The 19,045-nt window shown below is 34.8% G+C and overlaps 1 protein-coding gene across 2 annotated transcripts in view; it reads right to left on the bottom strand.

Moving 5' to 3' along the window:
* The window catches only part of LOC103064058 (NACHT, LRR and PYD domains-containing protein 1b allele 5-like), a 34,461-nt gene that overhangs the window by 6,647 nt on the left and 8,769 nt on the right, over positions 1 to 19,045 (bottom strand). For both annotated transcript variants that reach the window (XM_015889172.3, XM_015889173.3), the window contains exons 4-13: positions 18,745 to 18,774; positions 14,302 to 14,349; positions 14,168 to 14,211; positions 14,019 to 14,068; positions 13,058 to 13,275; positions 12,719 to 12,969; positions 9,759 to 9,890; positions 9,402 to 9,540; positions 7,229 to 7,282; positions 6,125 to 6,202 (exon numbers count right to left, since the gene is read on the bottom strand). In XM_015889172.3, coding sequence (XP_015744658.1) covers positions 6,125 to 6,202; positions 7,229 to 7,282; positions 9,402 to 9,540; positions 9,759 to 9,890; positions 12,719 to 12,969; positions 13,058 to 13,275; positions 14,019 to 14,068; positions 14,168 to 14,211; positions 14,302 to 14,349; positions 18,745 to 18,774 — 1,044 coding nt within the window. The remainder of the gene's footprint in view (positions 1 to 6,124; positions 6,203 to 7,228; positions 7,283 to 9,401; positions 9,541 to 9,758; positions 9,891 to 12,718; positions 12,970 to 13,057; positions 13,276 to 14,018; positions 14,069 to 14,167; positions 14,212 to 14,301; positions 14,350 to 18,744; positions 18,775 to 19,045) is intronic.

Below are 19,045 nucleotides of genomic sequence, written 5' to 3'. Positions count from 1 at the left end.
TTTTATTAATATATAATCTGTGTGGTGAAACCCATTCAAGTATTGGAGGTGTCAGACAGGATAATGAAATGTATTGAACAAGGTTACTTGTTAGTTCTATGATTATTTAACATCTATATAAATTATTTAATTATATATCTTGCCTCTTCACGGCAGCAGTATCACCCCCTAGGTTGCCTGGCAAATCACCCCCTATTTTGCTTTATACAAATGTGGTTTGTTTTCACAGACACAAGTCAGATCAGGAGACTGGCTGAATATAAACTGCTCTAAAACAAAGATTGTGAAGTGTGTCACATGACTGATTAAATACAGATGACAGATTAATAGACAGGCAAGAGAAATGTTATAAACATCTGGGAATAATTTTTTATGACCCAAGATTATAGAGTGTGCAACCGTCATAAGCAATGAATAATGCAGAAAACAGTGCCTCTGCCACCCTGAGATTTCATCACACAGCCAGTATTCCCTTAGCATTATAATTTTAATGCCCAAGTTTTACTTTACTTTTGCTGTACAGGGCACAAGGCTGCAATTATCCCTACTTTTAATACTTTTAATAAACCCTTCTTTTAATAAACTACAAGTTGTCCCCTCTCCACCCATATTTCTTCAAGTATCCAAATGTAGCACTTAGTTAGGAGCAGGCCAGTCATCTGTGGAGGCTACAGCCTGGATTTTGTTTTTTTGTTATCTGCTTAAATTACTTTTTTTACCAAGAAACTTAGCTGGGCTTCTTTGCTTGATTCCTTACATTCAGCCTGGTGAGTAAATTGGTGAGAATTTTTGTCCCCCTTATTATTTAGTGTCTCTGGAATTTAGGTAAGCTAAGGAGACAATAAAACAACAGATTCTGGACATAGACATAGATTGACACAATATAAAGCTAGCAGGTTGAAAAATTGGATTCCCATCAAGCACTAGTTACTTATCTTCACTCTATGGAGTGCCAGAAATTAAGAAGAGTATTTCACCGGCAGCTTTGATGCACTTTCAATGATAGAAGGGCATTCCAATGAAAGATCACACCCGCCCTTAGGGGCTTGATCAAGTAGAATCTTTAGCCCACGCCTGTCTGCATGGCTCTTATTACAATAAGTCAAGTCTACTTTTATTGTTCCCCTAGTATCTAAATTCCCAGAGAGCACTGAGAACATGTAAGTATTTTACCATTAGCATACAGAAATATTCTTCACATATATAAAGCTGCTAAATCCAGCTGGTGCATCAGTTATAGGCCTTGAGGATGGAAATGCGCTGGTAATAATGACTCACGACCAAGTCATCTCATATACAGATTATGGTAATGAAATATATGTGGGATGGCATTAAAGGTGACTGGAAGGCATTAAATTGGTCCAAAATGCAGCTGTTCACCTGCTAACTGGCAGTAGCAAATTTAACAGCTCTGTATCTATGCTATAGAGCCATGCTGGTGTAGTGGTTAAAGGTACCAGGCGAGAAGCCAGGAAACTATGAGTTCTAGTCCTGTCTTAGACACAAAAGCCAGCTGGGTGACCTTGGGCCAGTCATTCTCTCTCACTCCCTAGAAAGAAAGTAGTGGCAAATCACTTCTGAAAATGTTGCTAAGAAAACAGCAGGGACTTGTCCAAGCAGTTGCCAAGAATTAAGGCTAACTTGAAGGCACACACACACACAAAAAATCTACAGTCACTGCATTGGTTACTGGTTGGCTTCTGGCTCCAATTCAACGTGCTGGTCATAGCCTTCAAAGTCCTGCATGGAGGGGCAACCAGATACCTACCCTTGCTTGTGTCCAGATTCAACTTGCCCCATGGGATCTTCAAGAGGATTCCATAGGAAGGAAAGAGGATAGGGGCCTGAGGATGCACCTTCTCAGTGGCTGCCCCCACCATCTAAAAGACCTTGCCTCCCTAAATAAGAAATGCCTGGAAACTATTAGCCTTCAAGCAGGCTAATGAATTCTTGAAAACATTTTTAGTCCACTGAGCCTTGGATTGCTGATGGTACTTGGGTGGCTTGATTAACAAAGGAAAATATATAAAGCAAGCAGATTATGAAGACAGTAGCAGGGACTAGATAGCCTTGAAGAAATCCCCTGAAGTAATCTTACAAGTTGGCACGACCACCTTAGTCAGAACTGGTCTTCATTTACAGATAAAAAGTCTTTACAAAATCCAGATGCTATGTATCTTCTAGAAGAGCGATATTCGTATGATATAATGCAACTTTGTCTGGCTATTCATAATTATATGAATACTAGTTAAATGAATATGTATACTGGAAATATACATATTGTTTCCATCCAAGAGCTTTTCCCTTTCTGGAGAAGTGCCTGATAATCATCATCTTTTTTTTAATAAAAGTGTACCTTGTTAGCATCTTGTTGTTCCATTTGGGATATCCCCCAAAACTAGTCAGTTGAAGTTCAAAGTTCCTCAAGATTTGAGGGAACACCATTAGAAACAATTTGACTTGATTAAACCTGCTTCAAGATTAATAGTAATGATAACTGCTAACCCTTCTGTTTATTGGTTTCACTGAAGCCTTAGCTCTAACAGCCTGTGTTCAAAGTAGTTTATGTGAACTAAAAAAGTCTCACCTGTGCTGGTCATGTTCAATTTATCTTTTTAATTCCATTTTGTTTTATTTATCTTATTTTATCCTTTAATTTTACATTATTTTATTCTGATGGTTGGTCAATGACATAAATAAAATACTTTGAAGTTAGTGTGAACCAGATTATTACTCTGTTTCTATTTTTCTTATTTGTACTGTAAGCCACCTTGAATCACTGTGAAGTAGGCAGTCTATAAATTATTCTATAAATACATAAATAAATATGTTTGTGCCACAGTGCCAGTTTATTAGTTTCCAAAGTTAATAATTACTCAATGCAGTGAAGGGTCATAGTTGTTATCCTATTTTTAATTCAGTTTTAAATTTTATTCAGTTTTATTCCTTTTCTTTTAAAGATTGAATGTATATTCTTGTTAGAGCTGGTCCTGTGATAGGAATAAAATAAAAATATGCAAACCTCTATCCTTTTTTTGTCCCCTCAACTCAGTCTTAACTAGTCAGTTCTGGACTAGTCCCTGCAGTTTTCTTGGCAAGATTCAGTACTGCCTTCTTTCTAGACCTGAGGGAGAGTGACTGGCCTAAATTCACCCAACTGGCTTTCACACCTAAGGCAGAAGGAGAACTCACAGTCTCCCAGTTTCTAATCTGGTGCCTTAACCACCACACCAGCCTGGTTTTATCCTTTTCATTAGAAAGGTGTAAAAACTCGTACTGGGAAGAAGCTGTGTCTGTGATTCGACTGTTGATGCCAGAGGACTGGACTTGGGTATCATGTGTACAAAGCATGTGCTCTTTCATTGAGATATTAAATATTAAATAAACCTTATTTGTTATCATTTGCTTTGAAGCAGGAAAAGCTAAAGTCTCCTGTTCAGTAAATGTGATATTGTCTTGCACAGGAGAATATTCCATTCCATTACCCCCACTGTTACCACAATAGACTCAGCAGTCCATGCACAGTTCTCACAGGATGTTAAAAAAGATTATTGCCATTTCAGAATTTTATTTTTTCTTTCAAGCCAACAGAATGTTGGGAGGGAGTCATGTAAAGGGGTCAAGGAGTCTGCCTGCTTGCCTGTCTGTCCATCAGCAAGATAACTCTCTGAAAACTGGATAAAACAAAACTAAATTTGGGGTGCAAAAGAAAACAGCAAAAGAAAGATGTGAGTTCAAAAATAGGTTGGATCAGGCTGTGTCTGCAGAGGAAAAACATCCCAATCGATCCCTATTGGGGGAGGTAGTTGTTCAGCATCTTGGACCACTTCATTCTAAACACCTTCCACCTCCTTCCAAGTCACATGACCCAGAGTAGAGTATATGGTACTCACCTCATACTTCTCAATGCACACATATGCATAAAAATACACAGACTCAACACAAGGGAGTGCAGAAACTGACATGCACGTACGCATCCACCTGATTAGGCCCTTATAGACACACATATAAACATATAGGTAATATGGGAATTCTGGAGGAAGAAATGGCAGACTGAAGATGGCTCCGCAAAAAGTGGAGCCAACGACCATGATGAAGAATGAAGAGTCGGTGAGCAGACCAGCTCTTCAAAACTCTCCAGACAAAGCGAAGGTGGGAGATCACCCACAAGTGCTCCAGGCAGTTGCTCCTCATGAAGAAACAGCAAGACAGCAATTTCCGGTGGGTTCTGAGCACTGGGAGACGGAATAGCCATCTTGCTCAAACTGCAGTCAGCGCCTTCAAAAGGACACTAAGTTCACATACTTCCTTTATAATCACATTTGGAAATTGCTTGTTAACTGCTTTTCACCTATTAGAAACCTTTAGACTGACAAGTCTGAAAACACCGGTGAGTCTACCTTGAATTCCTAGTAAAGGAAAATTTTAACTACAAGTTTAAGAACTTAAACAAATTGAAGTAAACAGTAAAAAGCAAAATTAAGACTTTGATTTTAGAAAGTTATAAATGGATTAAAGGTTCAGATAAATTTGAAAAAAGATTTTGGAATTAATTATAAGAATCCTTCCTGTGGGAAAGTTGACTTGTTTTGAACATAAAATAAACAATTTTAAAAATTGGATACTAGAGGGAACTAAAAATTATAACTAAAGGAGAAGAATACATAAACCCAATTAACAGCTACACAATGATGCAAAATATTATAACATTGGAAACACTGAAGGGTACTTTTGAAAAATGGAATCAGAAGTTAATATGAACAATGTCAATTGCAGTGTTTGCTTCTTGTGGACTTCTTCCAAAAAATGTTTTGGAAGAAATGGCAGAAGAGAAACAAGTTTTATCTGACAAGACTGAGACAGAGTTGACAGTCAAAGTGGATCTACAAATGACTGGCTAGAAGAATAACATGGAAAAAGTCATTGGACATACAAAAGAAGTTGGTTGATACTTTAAAAATCAAAAGGAAATTACAAATAATAAACCAAGAGAGTGATCTAGATAATTCTTTTATATGGATTTACAAAAGAGGTTAGTTAAAGCTTGGATGAATCTTGTCAGAACAGGTAAAAAAGAAATAAAAAGAAATCAAGTTCTACAGCATTACTTGAATGGACTAAAGATTAAGATCGTTAGAACTGAAAGGAAGGAATATAAAGTTGGTTTATTTGATCAAGGTTAAAATAGATGTGTTGTTATTTCTGGCAACCCTTAATTGACTTTTGCTGACACCAGGACTGAAATTACGATGCTTTATGGAGAGATAGGACATGGGGTGAAGAGATTATTGGTTGTAAATTAAGAGGAAGTGAAAAGTTACTAAAATTGTTTATACTTGTTGTGATGAAGATTGGAAGTCACCTCTTTATATATTTCTTTTCTTTTTCTTTACTATATTCCTTCCTTCCTTCCTTCCTTCCTTCCTTCCTTCCTTCCTTCCTTCCTTCCTTCCTTCCTTCCTTCCTTCCTTCCTTTTTTCTGTTTTTTCTTTTCCTTTGCACTTGTTTACTCTTTCTCCTCTTTTTTCTTTCTTTTAGCTTTTATTAGTTTTTACTATTGCAATTATAATATTTAATACAATTATTTTTTTAAAAAAATAAATATATAGGTAATATGAATCTCCCCACCCTGATTAGTCCATGGAAAGAAAGTGTGCACACACACACACACAGACACACGCATACTCACACACATTACTTATTACACAAAAGGGAGGAGAAATGCCTTCTATGGCCACTGCTGGTAAAAGAGTATGAAAAAATTCCAGTGCTGTGCTCCAGTGACAGAGCTCACTATTAACAGTGGTGTTAATAATTATCAAAGAGAAGGAAAATATGATTACCATCTTAGAATTTCAGTATGCTGATAAAAGCTGCCTTTGCTATATAACTCATTTAAAACTATCAAAGTAACAGAAATCAAAGATCTCCCTCTTGTGGACATTTACAAATACAATAATATTACATAAAAATGGACCACAAGGGTGCTTGCCCAGACATTCAAACATTACATTTCCGTAGCTTAGATTGTTAATACACCTATCTAATTTTAAAATGTATTATTTCACAATATGGAAAAACTAAAAGCCACATGCTTAAAAAAAAAAGTACATAAAATATTTACCTGAAGTGTCTTCTATCCTTTGTTGCTTATTGCAAAGTCCATCTGTAAGATTGGTGCTAGATTTTCGTTTCCCAAGATCTAAAGCATGCATTACAAAAAACATGGAATCAAAGTGTACAATCTCTCATGCCTTCTAAACATATGTATCATCCCAAGACCCTTAGGCTTTTATAGGGAGTGAACCCTTTACTGAAACTTTCCTTTTTTCTTAGTCCCATGTACCCCCGCTACAAACTAGCTTCAAAGTAAGTTTCCAAAACAGTTTTTTCAGGGGATGAGAACCACAATGGAGGGACTGAAAATCAGCCAATACCTGTAGAAATCTAAGTGCTATCTCTCCAGCAGCAACATTATCAAAGCTAGGGATGTGGAACCTGTGCCCCCCCACAAATGATGCTAGGCTTCAACCTGTAGCAGTCCAGTTAGCATGGGGTCATCAAAAGAACAGAAGTCCTCTGAAATTAAAGCACAGGTCCTGGTGCGGAAGTCACAATGGTGTTAATGTGCACAACTCCTGAGACTGTAGTCCTTGAACATATCCAGCTATGCGCATAGACTGAAGGGGCTGTCAGGTTTAAAAGCATAGAAGCACCAGGCTTCAGGAGAAGATATTTTGGGAGCAATGGTCTATTTGTAGTGGGTTGTTCCTTTTAAGTAGGCTGTGTCATCCTTACGGTTGATGGATACTGTCTGCATAAAGGCTTGGGTTGAAACAATAACAGCTATGCTTTTGTCGGATTATGTTGCAGCCCCAAATATGCTTTACCATCCAATTTTGACTGGTGATCACCATCTTTTTCCCTCAACCTTCATGCTGGCTCTTAACTACCTTATTTGTCTGCCTCCTACACTTTTAGTAAAATATTGAGAAGACCGTAGACAGCAACTGGATTATATTTTGTATGAGATAGAACACAAGGTTAACAAGGACATTATTATGATGCTGTGTTGTGGCTCAGCAATAATAGATGGCCACAATTTTCCCAGGTTTTATTTATAGTTGCAAAGACATGTGAATGCTCCCATTGGGAAGTCATAGAAAAGTGAATGATAAATATATGGTGTAAAAAACAGATTTTAAGTGGATCCGTTCCAAATACTTACAGTTAAGGGATTTTTTCTGCTTATTATCATTCTGGTTATGTAGGGTCCAGTCACCTGTCCAATGCAAAAGAAAATGAAAGCATGTGGTAAAGTAATTTGCAATACTAATAAAAAATGAATAATTATCACATGAACAAAACAGGTCAAAGGGGCATTTACTGTACAATTATCTTTATTATATGCCTTTTAAAAATATATGCCTTACATCTTCATAAGATGTGCATAAAGCAGAAACTAATCAAATTTAAAACTTTACACACAAAAAAGTAGAGTTTCCTACTACTCAGAAGCATATAGCTAAAACAGAAAGGTCTAGTTACATAGGGCCAACTGCCCTGACCACTTGTATATCTAATAGCAATAGAGAAAGCCAAATATGCAATATTTCTGATGTCCAAAGAATGCCCCAAGGTTTGGCATGAAATTTTCCTTCAGTCACTGTAGAAAAGAATGAATGCAAGGAACCATTGCTACAGTACCTGCAATATCAAGGATGCAAGAAACCTTTGATAAATGCAATGGACCTGAGCAAAGGAAAGAAGAATGTGCATTTTTCATTTAGCACTAAGTTTTTAGAGATATAAGCATAGAAATGAAGAGAGAAATCTATTTCCTTGAGTTATAAGGCATATACAGGGAACTGCAAAGGAACAAAGGGAACTATTTTCTGTGGACGGAAAAAACACTGCATGATTCTCTCTCTTTGCTTCTGCTCTTCCTCCAATAAAACTGAGGCAAAGTAGTGATTGGGGCTTTCCTAACTTGGTTTTTCTGCACATTCCAAAACTCAAAGAAGGAAGAGAGGGATCAATATCACTCAAAAATAAAGGAAGTTTTAAAAATTAAATTACAATTTCTGGACCCTTGCTTTCACACCTATCCTAGTTGGGAGCTTCTACCACCACACATGGGAAGTTTTTCCAAATGCTTGAAATCAAGTGTATGCATCTATTTTCCAAAAAATTTATCCCTTGTGCAGGATGCAGATTTCTGTTTCACAATCAGCTGAATTGTCTGGAACTGAGCATTAGCAAAGGTTTTCCTGCAACTGCAAATGTTGCTATTACTGCTAAAAGGAACTAAAATGCTACTACTTAATATTTATATGGTGGGGATGAGAATGTATGAAATGTTCCCTGATATTTCCCTTCCTTAATTTTGCCCAGGAGCAACCAGAAAAGATCAGAATCTTGTTTCGCTGCTTCATAAGTAAAGCAGGATTAAATCACAGTTGTAAAAAATCTGGAATTACAGTGCTTCAGAGAAGGTCAAAACTAAACACCCAGGCCAAATACTCATTCAGCAATTTATTATCAAATAAAATCACTGCATCTGACCTGGGTCAGCACTTCAAACATTATAAATAAGAAAACTCCATTTCTTTCACAGTGCTTGAATTTACTATTAATTTATTAATTTTAAAAATGTATACGCCATTCAAATATTTGAATAAAAATAAATATTTTAAAGCAACTTCTGACTGAAACAAGGAGGGTCATTCCACTAAAAATAAAAAAGAATTAACTGTAAAGATTACAGCCAGACCTTCCAAGTCAGGGAAGATCTAAGAGCATGTAGTGGATTGTAAAGGTTTAGGCAGTCCTCTATGAAAGTACTTTATGTCCTACCCATGTAACTACAGTATTTATTGAAATGCACTTTCCATAGATTACCTATGACTGATTGCCAAACATTTAAAAATAACTATGCCCTACATTGATAATTCTATCTGTCAACAGAAAATAATATTAAATTCAAATAAATAGGTGTTTGTATCCACAATTTCTGCAAAGGCTTTTCCATGAACTAAACTCACAGAAACATTAAAATAATCCCTAAGGTCAAAAGACAGCTCGGTGATTGCATAAGACAGCAGACAGATGTGTACCTTCACATACTGCATTGTTGCCTTAATTTTCCTTCAACCTCTGGTTACCTAAAATCCCCAAACTATTTTTCATATGAAAAACATGAAAAGATTTATGTTCATTCTGTAGATGTTTTTTGTAGGGGCTTTTGAACTAGAACTGATTTTATTTAGAAAAATAACATAAGATGCACAAATTTTGACTGTAGGCAAATGTGTTGATTACAATCCATTACAGCATTAAATTTCTGATAGAATTTCTAGATCCATGTAGCATGCACTGGATTGTGCTCAATATATGCTTACATTCTCTTAGCTTTGCCTTCCACACAACTTCTTCAGACTCCACATTCACCAAAGATAACATAAGTTCCATTGGCTGTTCTAAATATACCTCAAAGAAAGGTTTCTCTGCCAGGGTGGAGTCATCTCCAAACTGAATTTCCTAGGAAAAGGATATTGAAATATAAAAAAGTCTGCTTACTGCGACAAAATATTTTTCTTCTTTGAAGATTTATGAATGCATAAAGCATTTTGTTGTACATGTTATTATAGAAACATAGGCTGGAGCTCACTTAAAATAACTGCCCTAAAACTGGAAGTACAAATGATGCAAACTCTACATATGTTGACAAACCAATTATCAAAGAATGAGAAACATACCTCAGGGGTTATGTCAGCTTCTGGATCACTAATTAATCTGTATTTCTTTCCATTTTGCAGTAATTTATGACAAGGAGGTTTTTCAATTTTAATGAATTTATTAAGAGATCGTCTTACAGTTTTGGATATATCCTAAAAATTAAACCAAATTTTTTAGAATTATCCACATCAGGAAATGGAAAATAATAATAATAATAATAATAATAATAATAATAATAATAATAATAATAGCAGTAGTAGTAGTAGTAGTAGTAGACGACATATTAGATTGCCAGTTTATCAACTTATTTCAGTCTACAAAGGAGTTAAATTATCCCTCCTGCCCAAAATTTTAAATTTATTCATTATATTATATTCCCATTTAGTGTTCTTGCTCCCATTTGTTTTGTCAAAAATTATATTTTGCTAGTTTTGAGCATATATGTAGGAACCCTAGAAGTGTTGTGAAATGTATACAAGTGGTATATAAACATAGCACTTAATTCAGTTATCTGCCTGGCCTTTGTTGGGCAAGATTTCCCACTATTTTATTTTAATTTAGGTCAGAACCAAATCTTAAAAGGTACATACAAAACAAATAAATTAAATTAAAAACACATGGAGTTGAATAAAATATAGGTACATAAATCCAAACAGTAAAATGATAAAATAATGATAAGCAGTAAAGCAGGAACTAACATTGGAAATGCTATTTCAGTCTCCCAAGTGGCACTCAGCTGATCCAGGTTGGGGTGAGTTTAAACCCATTGACTTTTAGTGGCAATGACAACGGAGCCAAACCTAGTGACTTTCTTGAAATGTTTTATTAAGTATCCACTAAAAAGAACTATACAACCCTGACTTGGCCTAACCCCTGCATTTAAGAAGGATGCAGTAGTACAGATTGCCAGTCCTGACATGGTGGGCAGTAATGCAACAGGATATAGACTATGGTTTTGATGACTGCATCTGAGCATATCATCCAGATATGAAATGTCATTGAACTACCCCATCACCAAATTCAATGATAGGGCCCTCAACCCAGCTAACATAAATACTCTTCTGTTTGAGGGGGAAAGTGTCCTAAAATACTAATTTGGAATAGTAAAGATCTAAAAGTTCTTTTACATAATGTGGAACTTCAGATTTGCTCACTTGTAAGTCAAGATCAAGGATGTCATTTGACCTCAGAGACAGCTTCTTCCAGACCCATCATAGCACTTGAACTGAGAAGCCGTAGAGGTAGAAATCTTTGGTTTTATTTTTTTTAAAATGAGAAATCTCATTTATCTATAAGAACAAGTTGGACCAATGAATCACTTCCATAATTTAGTTCCATTATCTTAAGTGACATGCTGTCATCTAAGTGGCTATTGAAGGATATCCTAATTCAAGTCTCAGTAGGGTTTTGGGGATAAATTAAGGATGTGGATAATGTTTCCCATAAATTTGGACTGCGCTGCTTCTAAAAGCTTTCTGTTTTTAAAAGGGTGGAATTGTGCACCATAAAGCGGAATTGTGCATCATAAAACAGAATCGTTTTAGCTCTAAATAGTTTATCTGTTGCAGGGACAAAACTGTTACCTTTATTACATATATATCTAATTATCTCATTTGTAGCTTTTACTACATATATATCTAATTATCTCATTCATAGCCTTTTGTGCATGAGATGAAACTTTGAAGATGTGTTGATTCCATGTGGAGGATGAGTGGAAAGTGATATTGAAAGGACATATTTCTCTGTTTGAACACTGTTAATTTGCTCTTTATGTTAGCAAATAGAGTGTCTTTTTGAAAACAAGAGCACCTTCATTTTGGCATAATTAATTGTAAGGTTTTTGGGGGGGTTTTGTTAGCGAAGCTATTTAGTGATTGCAGGCTCCTCTGAAGACCTACGTGAGATAAGGAAAGAATAGCAGCATTGGGGTATAATAGAATATAGATATGTCTATGTGCTAATGCTAGAAGTGAAATTCGTTACTGTCATTGCAGTGAAACAGGATTCCAACAGCTATTTGGCTATATGTATATCCATGTCCATTCTGTTATGTCAAGCTGTTGTTGAATATTATACGCAACAAGGAGCCACTATGATTAACACACTACTAAAGATAATCTGATTGCTTTTTTGATTATCCAAAGAAAATGACAAATTTGCAGTAATCCTAGGAGATGTAGAGAAATTAGTAGCAACTTACAACTGCACTAGAGGAATTGCTATAGGTCAGGTCAGACACAAATCAATATACATGTCAGGACAAGAAAGAGGAAGAGGGTTTCTGAGTCTCAATTTACCTCTTCTTATCCAGAACCTGTGTGATAGCTGTTACTGAACTCTACCCACGTGCTAGAATATTTTATTTTGAGACCTGGCATTTCTTGTGGTCACTTGGACTATAGGCTCAGATCAAAGACTATTTATATTTTCCAAGAACAAGTTAGCAAAAAAGTTGACCTTACGATATCACCTCATAAAAGAAACTTTCATATAAAGCAAATATATGACTTGACCTGTAATATGAACTTACTTTTTGCATTATCTCCTTTTTGATATCTATGTATCCATCTATCCATCCATGTCTTTATCTACTTATCTATCTATCAATCATAGATGCAAAGGGCAGTGGGGAAAAAGATAAAATCTACACAGAATCATAGCTATACGTGGCATCTTTTGGCCTGAGGAATAATTTGGGACAACTTAAAAAGCTCGCATACAACTTTGAATTAATTTGATTGGTCCTTAGAAAGGTACTGCCCAATTACAACTCTGAACATGCATGTATTTGTTGTAAACCTTGTGGGCTCAATCTTCAGATACAAGCAGATGTGTTTCCTAAGCTGTTACTGAACTCTACCCACTTGCTAGAATATTTTATTTTGAGACCTGGCAGTTCTTGTGGTCACTTGGACTATAGGCTCAGATCAAAGACTATTTATATTTTCCAAAAACAAGTTAGCAAAAAAGTTGACCTTACCTTTATAAATGAATTGTTATTTGTAGCTATATACACACGGAATTTCAAGGAAGGATGATCATTGATAACTTTATATAAAATGACTACTCCATGATAATATACTGGATCATATCTCTCAATTACTGGCCCAACTGGAGATAGTGAGCTCACATGCCACTTGACATGTGTGGTTGAGTGATCAATGGAACATTCAAATTCCGGACCATTCTTTTTGAAATGGAATACTTTGAAGGGCTTCTCAGACGAATGATCTGCACACAAATTCCAACATATTAGATCTTTCTAAATAATGTGCCCCAATACATAAATATGTGTGATAATATTCACAATGAACCTTACCATTCAGGCAGAGGGTGTGTGGAAACTGAATGGAAGTAAGAACGGAGGATGTACATTTGATATCAAATATAGGGCCCACCACAATCCAAGGATCTTTAACATAAGCAGCATATTTGCTCCAAGACAAAACTGAATATTCAATGGTAACAGGTTGGGTTACTTCAAAAATTAATCCTGTTGCTGTACATTCATAAGTTCCTTCACCATCCAGCTTCAAGCTAAATAAATGACACAGAAAAGATCACTCTCAGAGTCTATAATATAGTTTGTTACAGAGTGGATCATATGATGTTTAACTATTCTCTACATTTTTTATCCTTCCAAATAAATATTTAAAAACACATGGATGTAATATTGATATTAGCATAGCTCTTCTTCCTATGAATAGTAAGATAAGCCATTGTTATATTTTACTGTCTAAAATAATATGCTAATTAAAAATGCTTTAAAATTGTTGTCCTACAAACCATTTCTTAACAATGCAAAAAAAAGATGAAAATAACAATTTTTATTTTTCAGTACAAAAACCCTTACCAAGCAGATTACTGAGTTGTTAATATAATTAGTAGAATTAGTGTGCATAATAATACTATCTTCTTAGACTGTGTTTCTTACATTCCATGTTTTCAATGAATGCATTTTAATGTGCTTTTAATAAGTAACTGTAAGCGAGAAAGTATATCAGTAAGTTCATAATTTCCATTTTCTGTTAAACAGGCTTCATTTTCACAATTTCAGAATATACAATTTGCCTTGCAAAGATTCTACTTTGAAATATATGAAGTCCTAAAACTCCTAAAAACAGTATGCTAGAAGCAACAAGGTGTACTACTAAGTGACAGAATTGATATGTAAATTTGGACCTGGACAATTATGTACATGTAGCCTTAAAAAAAGAAAACAATTCCAGAAATGTTTGCATATCACCAGTTATAATAATACTGTATTAGGTAATAGCTACCAAAATTGTCCTTTCGAAAATCTTCTGGGAGTGACTTGTTCGTGTTGCTTCTTTGTATAAGAGAAAAGAAAAATAAGTTATTGAAATATCAGTATTACCTTTATGAAATAAAAATTAAGGCAAAGTCTATCTGAAATTTCTAGACCTACTTCTTGTATCGTGCAGTGTTTACAGCATTGCTGGATGTTAACTTCTAAAATGAAACAATAAAACAAAATTAGATTTTTTAAATTAAAACTTATTAACATTGCAAAATATACCAACTTCTAGAAAGAGTCTGTACCTGATTTGTCACAATATATCTGCAACTCTTTCCCTTCTTGTTTCTCAGCTGTAAAAAAAAAACAACAAAGTGAATCAGATAGGATTTTTAAAATCATTATCAAAATATAACATGTGAATGATCCTTGTCATTTGCGGTTAGATCAGGTTCCCTTCAATGAGTGCTTTTTCCTTTTAGGAAAAATTATGTTCTGCAGTCCCAATGTTTTCATATTATTTTAGGGCAGTAGAAAATACTTCTCACAAAGTATAATTAATCTATACAATTTGCTATGCTATCATATGATAGCCATCACATTAAACCGGCTACAAAACGGAATAAACTTGGTGATAGACATCAACAGCTATTAGTAATGACAATTTGTTAAATGTTCCTTACTGATGAGCCAATACCTGCTGCCCTGGATAAAACATTAGTGGAGAATTACTATTTAGTAGCTCACTTGTGAGCTTGCTAGTAGCATCAAACTGACTACTGATAGAAACAGAATATCTACTAGGACCTTTGACCTGGCTTAACAGAGTTTTTATGTTCCTATATAATCAATTTTCCAGTTTGTTCTGAAAGTAAGAGATAGTAATGACAACCATATTATTAATTTATTAATAATTACAGCTGTCTGACATTCCATTCCCAATCTTACAGCTGATGACAATTCTAGAATTCCAGAATTCTAGAATTCCAGTCCAAATGTGACTTCTGTTGTTAGAAAAAGGCTGGCATTAACCATTCACCACCCTGTTTTAGTTAATTCACCTTAAATTAATTTCCCCAACAACCTTTCCCAAAATGATTCAGCTCATATACTCAATATCATTGGCCATTAATTACCAGATTTTCACCATGAAGCTATCAGAAAAGATGATCAATTTAAATATCTAACTTGCTTATATGGATTGTACAGTACTACTAAAGGGGAATGAAGACTAAAAAGAAATGGAAAAATTCAAAACAATAGGGCAACATAGACCAAAGGAAAAGAACATGAAAGAGAACATTGGTCAATAATGGGAAAAAAAATAGAAAATAATGTTTATGTAAAGATAAATAAAGCATGCATGGTATGAAGTTCTGAGTATATGTTAGAACACTGCATATGCTTCATAGGTGGTGGGATGCAAGCAGCAATATGTTCGCTTTCAAGGTAGACTCTGTATTAGAGATCCTAGTTATAGAACACTTTGAAAGTGTTTGGGGTAAATTTAGGCTTTGGTTGCTCCAAATGTGCAAAAACTAACAGACATTGTCTTTACCATTTGTAGCCTACATTTTGTCTATCTAAGTAAAAGTGTTAGTGAATGCCCTAACTGACTAATGTCATGATGAGCAGCAGAGATCAATATCTAGGAGTCTATCTGCTAATGACTATGCTATATTGAAAATTGTGACCTGGAATGTAATAGGAGAAAATCATTCAGACCATGAATTAATGAATGAAAGGAAAGAAAGGAAAAATGTTGAGTAACTTTAAAACTAAGAAAAAAGGAGAAAATATAACAAATTTGAACGAGTTGTTAAATACATGCAGAGAAGCAAAGGTATAGGTTTAATTATGAATAAAAGGGCTAAACTGTATAAGTTGGTTTCATGTAGGTATTAAGCATGCTTATGAAAACAGAAATCCATAGGTTCATGATAGTAATATGTCACATTCCGGTGAATTGTGACAATGTAAGAACCAAAGATAAGTTTTCAGAAAAATTGTGCAACATTCTGAATGAATGCTATCTATGAGGGAAAAAAAATTCTTCTGGGAGAATAGATAAATTGATTAATTAATTAAATTTATATGCCACCCAAATAGGAATGAGATGAGACAGTACAGAAAAAGAGATTGAACCATTTGGAGACCCAATAACGAACTGAATGGGGACTGATGAGTATCTGTTCAGAAAAAGGTCTGTTGATTTTGAATGTGTGGCTTAAGTATAAACCTGTTCGTGCATATACATGGCAATAGCATGAATATAAATCTAAACACATAATTTATTTGATTGTTTATGATAAAAGGTTGAGAAAATAATTGAATGATACAAGGGTGATGAGAGGTTCTGAATGTGAAGCAGACCACTTCAAGATAGTGTCAGAAGAGGTTAATGGGAAAAATGGACCGGAAGAAAAGGAAATAAGTAAATGAAACTAGATTGCAGAAAGAAAAAGTATGTGACATGTATGAAAAAAATCTTAGAAGAATTAATCTCCCAACAGCGTATGGGAAATGGATAGAAGTAAAAAGGATGTGGAAGTACCTTGGAACACAATGAAAAGAATTCTGTAACAGAGTGCCACAGAAGCATATGGAGTTACACCAACAGGAAGTATGAAATAGAATACTTGGTGGAATGACAAAAGGGAAGAGGATGAGGATGAGAAAAAATGCATGCAAGAGAACAACTGCTGCAAAAATGCTGAGAGATTCTGTATATATAGAAGAAAATAGAGAGAGAGAAAATAAATTGCAAAAAGAATGTAGATAAAGCAAAGAATGGTTGAGATTAAAAGAGGCTGGGAAAATGCAAAATAATTTTGATGGAAATAAAAAATGGTTTGGGAAGTGATAGCTGGTAAGGAGGGCTAAACAAGGAGCCAACAGCAATAAAAAGTGTGATCAAATGATTTGAGATAAAACTGAAGTGAGGGAATACTAGGAGTATTTTGGAGAACTGAATAGGAATATAGTGGTATGTCAAAGAGTAAAATTGAGATGAATGCTATAAATGTTAGTGTCCTAGTAAAAACTGATGACAAGTAAGTGATACATTCTGAGAACATGTTGAAAATTGGTAAGGCTGCTTGAACAGATGTTGTAACTGGAAAAATGCTAAAATTTAGTTGTGGTTTGCTTATGAAATTGCTGTGAAATTTATTTAATGTACATATCAGTACCTGATGATTAGAATAATGCTCCTAATGTTCCCTTGTACAAAGGGAAATGTAGCAAGAGTAAATGCAAAAACTACAGGGGGATTTGTTTATCAAGTTTTGTATTGGAAAAGGTATTCAGCAGAATTCTAATTGAAAGGTTACAAGAGCAACTATGAGAAAAATTTGGAAACTGAAGTACAACTTTATACTGGGCAGAGGACTAGGCAGGAAAGACTAAAGATTTACTCTTTAGCAAGTCATTAAGAAATCTTTGACTGTATTTTTTTTAAATTTAAAGAAAGTGTGTGATAAACTGTATAGGCCTGATTTATGGAATATTTTGCATTACTATGGAGTTCAGGTTCGCTAGCTGATTGCAATTAGAGCAGTATACATGGAAGTAAATCATACATATATACTTAGCTGGAAACATTTGGTAGTTATTCTTTCTGCAATGGAGGTGTTACAAAGAATAAATGGAATGCTTTACAAATGATTCAGTACTGACCAGTGAGTAAGACAAGGATGCATGATGTCCCCTTGATTATGTTTAATATATGGAATATATTTATTGCAATAGCAAGTTAGACATAAATGGCCAAAAAAAAAAAAAAGTAATCTGGCGCATTTCAGTACCTTGGTAAAATGTTTACTAAAGATGAGAAAATGGGTGGAGAGATTTTGAGGCATGCAAATACTAGTAGAACGGCAGAAGGTCTGTTGCGAGAAATAAATGTTTGTCAAAAGAACCAAAATGAGAGGAAGGAAAAAACAGGAAGACTCTTAGCTGGAAACATTTGGTAGTTATTCTTTCTGCCAATGGAGGTGTTATAAAGTACGGACTGGAGGGGTCAATATGTTTGCATCTGCTTATAGTCACTTTAAAAAAAAAATCTGAATCCATAAACAAACAATTGCACATAAAAGTAAGTATACATTCAAATTTGCCAAAACATCTCTTATTTAATTTTGTACTATGCAGGCATTGTGTCAGCTTCTGTTCACTTAAAGATTCTGAAATATACAGTTAGACCACAAGTGGCTACACTTTTGCGTATAACTGCATGTAACTTTTATTTAGTCTGGACTTTTTTTTAGTTGCCATGAATACCACAGGCAAAACATATTTGATCCTACCAAAGTCTCTTGTAATTCAGAATGCTGCTTCCAACAGTAGCTGACTCAGCTTTTTCTAGCCTGGTGCCGTTCTGAGTGCAGGCACAACAAATGTGACATGTTATCATTCTCAATATCTGGTAATCTGAGTATGAGAGCTCCACCTATTATAGTTATTACTATTTAATCAATTTAACCATAATTTTCTCAATTCTTAATCTGAAGAAGAAATACACTTTAGCAGTAATAATAAAGGATACTTTCTGAAGTATTAACTAGAATGAGCAAGTATCATACCTTGGTCTTTGTTAATTGTTTTCAGACTATGTTATGTCCTTCTTAACCTAAAGAGTCAAATAATTTGCTTTCATTTCTAAGTATCTTCTTGCCATCTTGCAGAGCCATTCTGTTAGATCTTTCCCACACAAATGCTACAATTAATGATAAATAAAGAATACTCACGTGGTTCATTTACACTTGCCTCATCTGTCTCTGCAAGTAAAAAGGTGGACTTGGTGAGACAGAAAGATTTGCTGACTTGTTAACATTTGGGATTACTTGTTTGTTTAAAATATAAATAGGTATAGAGATATTAACATATGTGCATCAAGCTATATTTGTTACTCAGGGACAGCAACCATTTCCTTCAATTCTTTTCCAGACCATCCTGTTTTACCACTTTTCCTGCCAATCTCAAAGGACCTGTTGTTGTGGCACCCTGACAGAGTCTCATGTGAACATGTATTATGTTTGAGAAAGAAAA

The sequence above is a fragment of the Python bivittatus genome, unplaced genomic scaffold (assembly GCF_059951505.1).
Source record: "Python bivittatus isolate LINGU-HERP-01145 unplaced genomic scaffold, Pbiv_v1 ctg000980_np1212, whole genome shotgun sequence".
In the NCBI taxonomy this organism is placed as follows: Eukaryota; Metazoa; Chordata; class Lepidosauria; order Squamata; family Pythonidae; genus Python; species Python bivittatus.
This window is presented reverse-complemented; position numbering and strand designations above follow the sequence as displayed.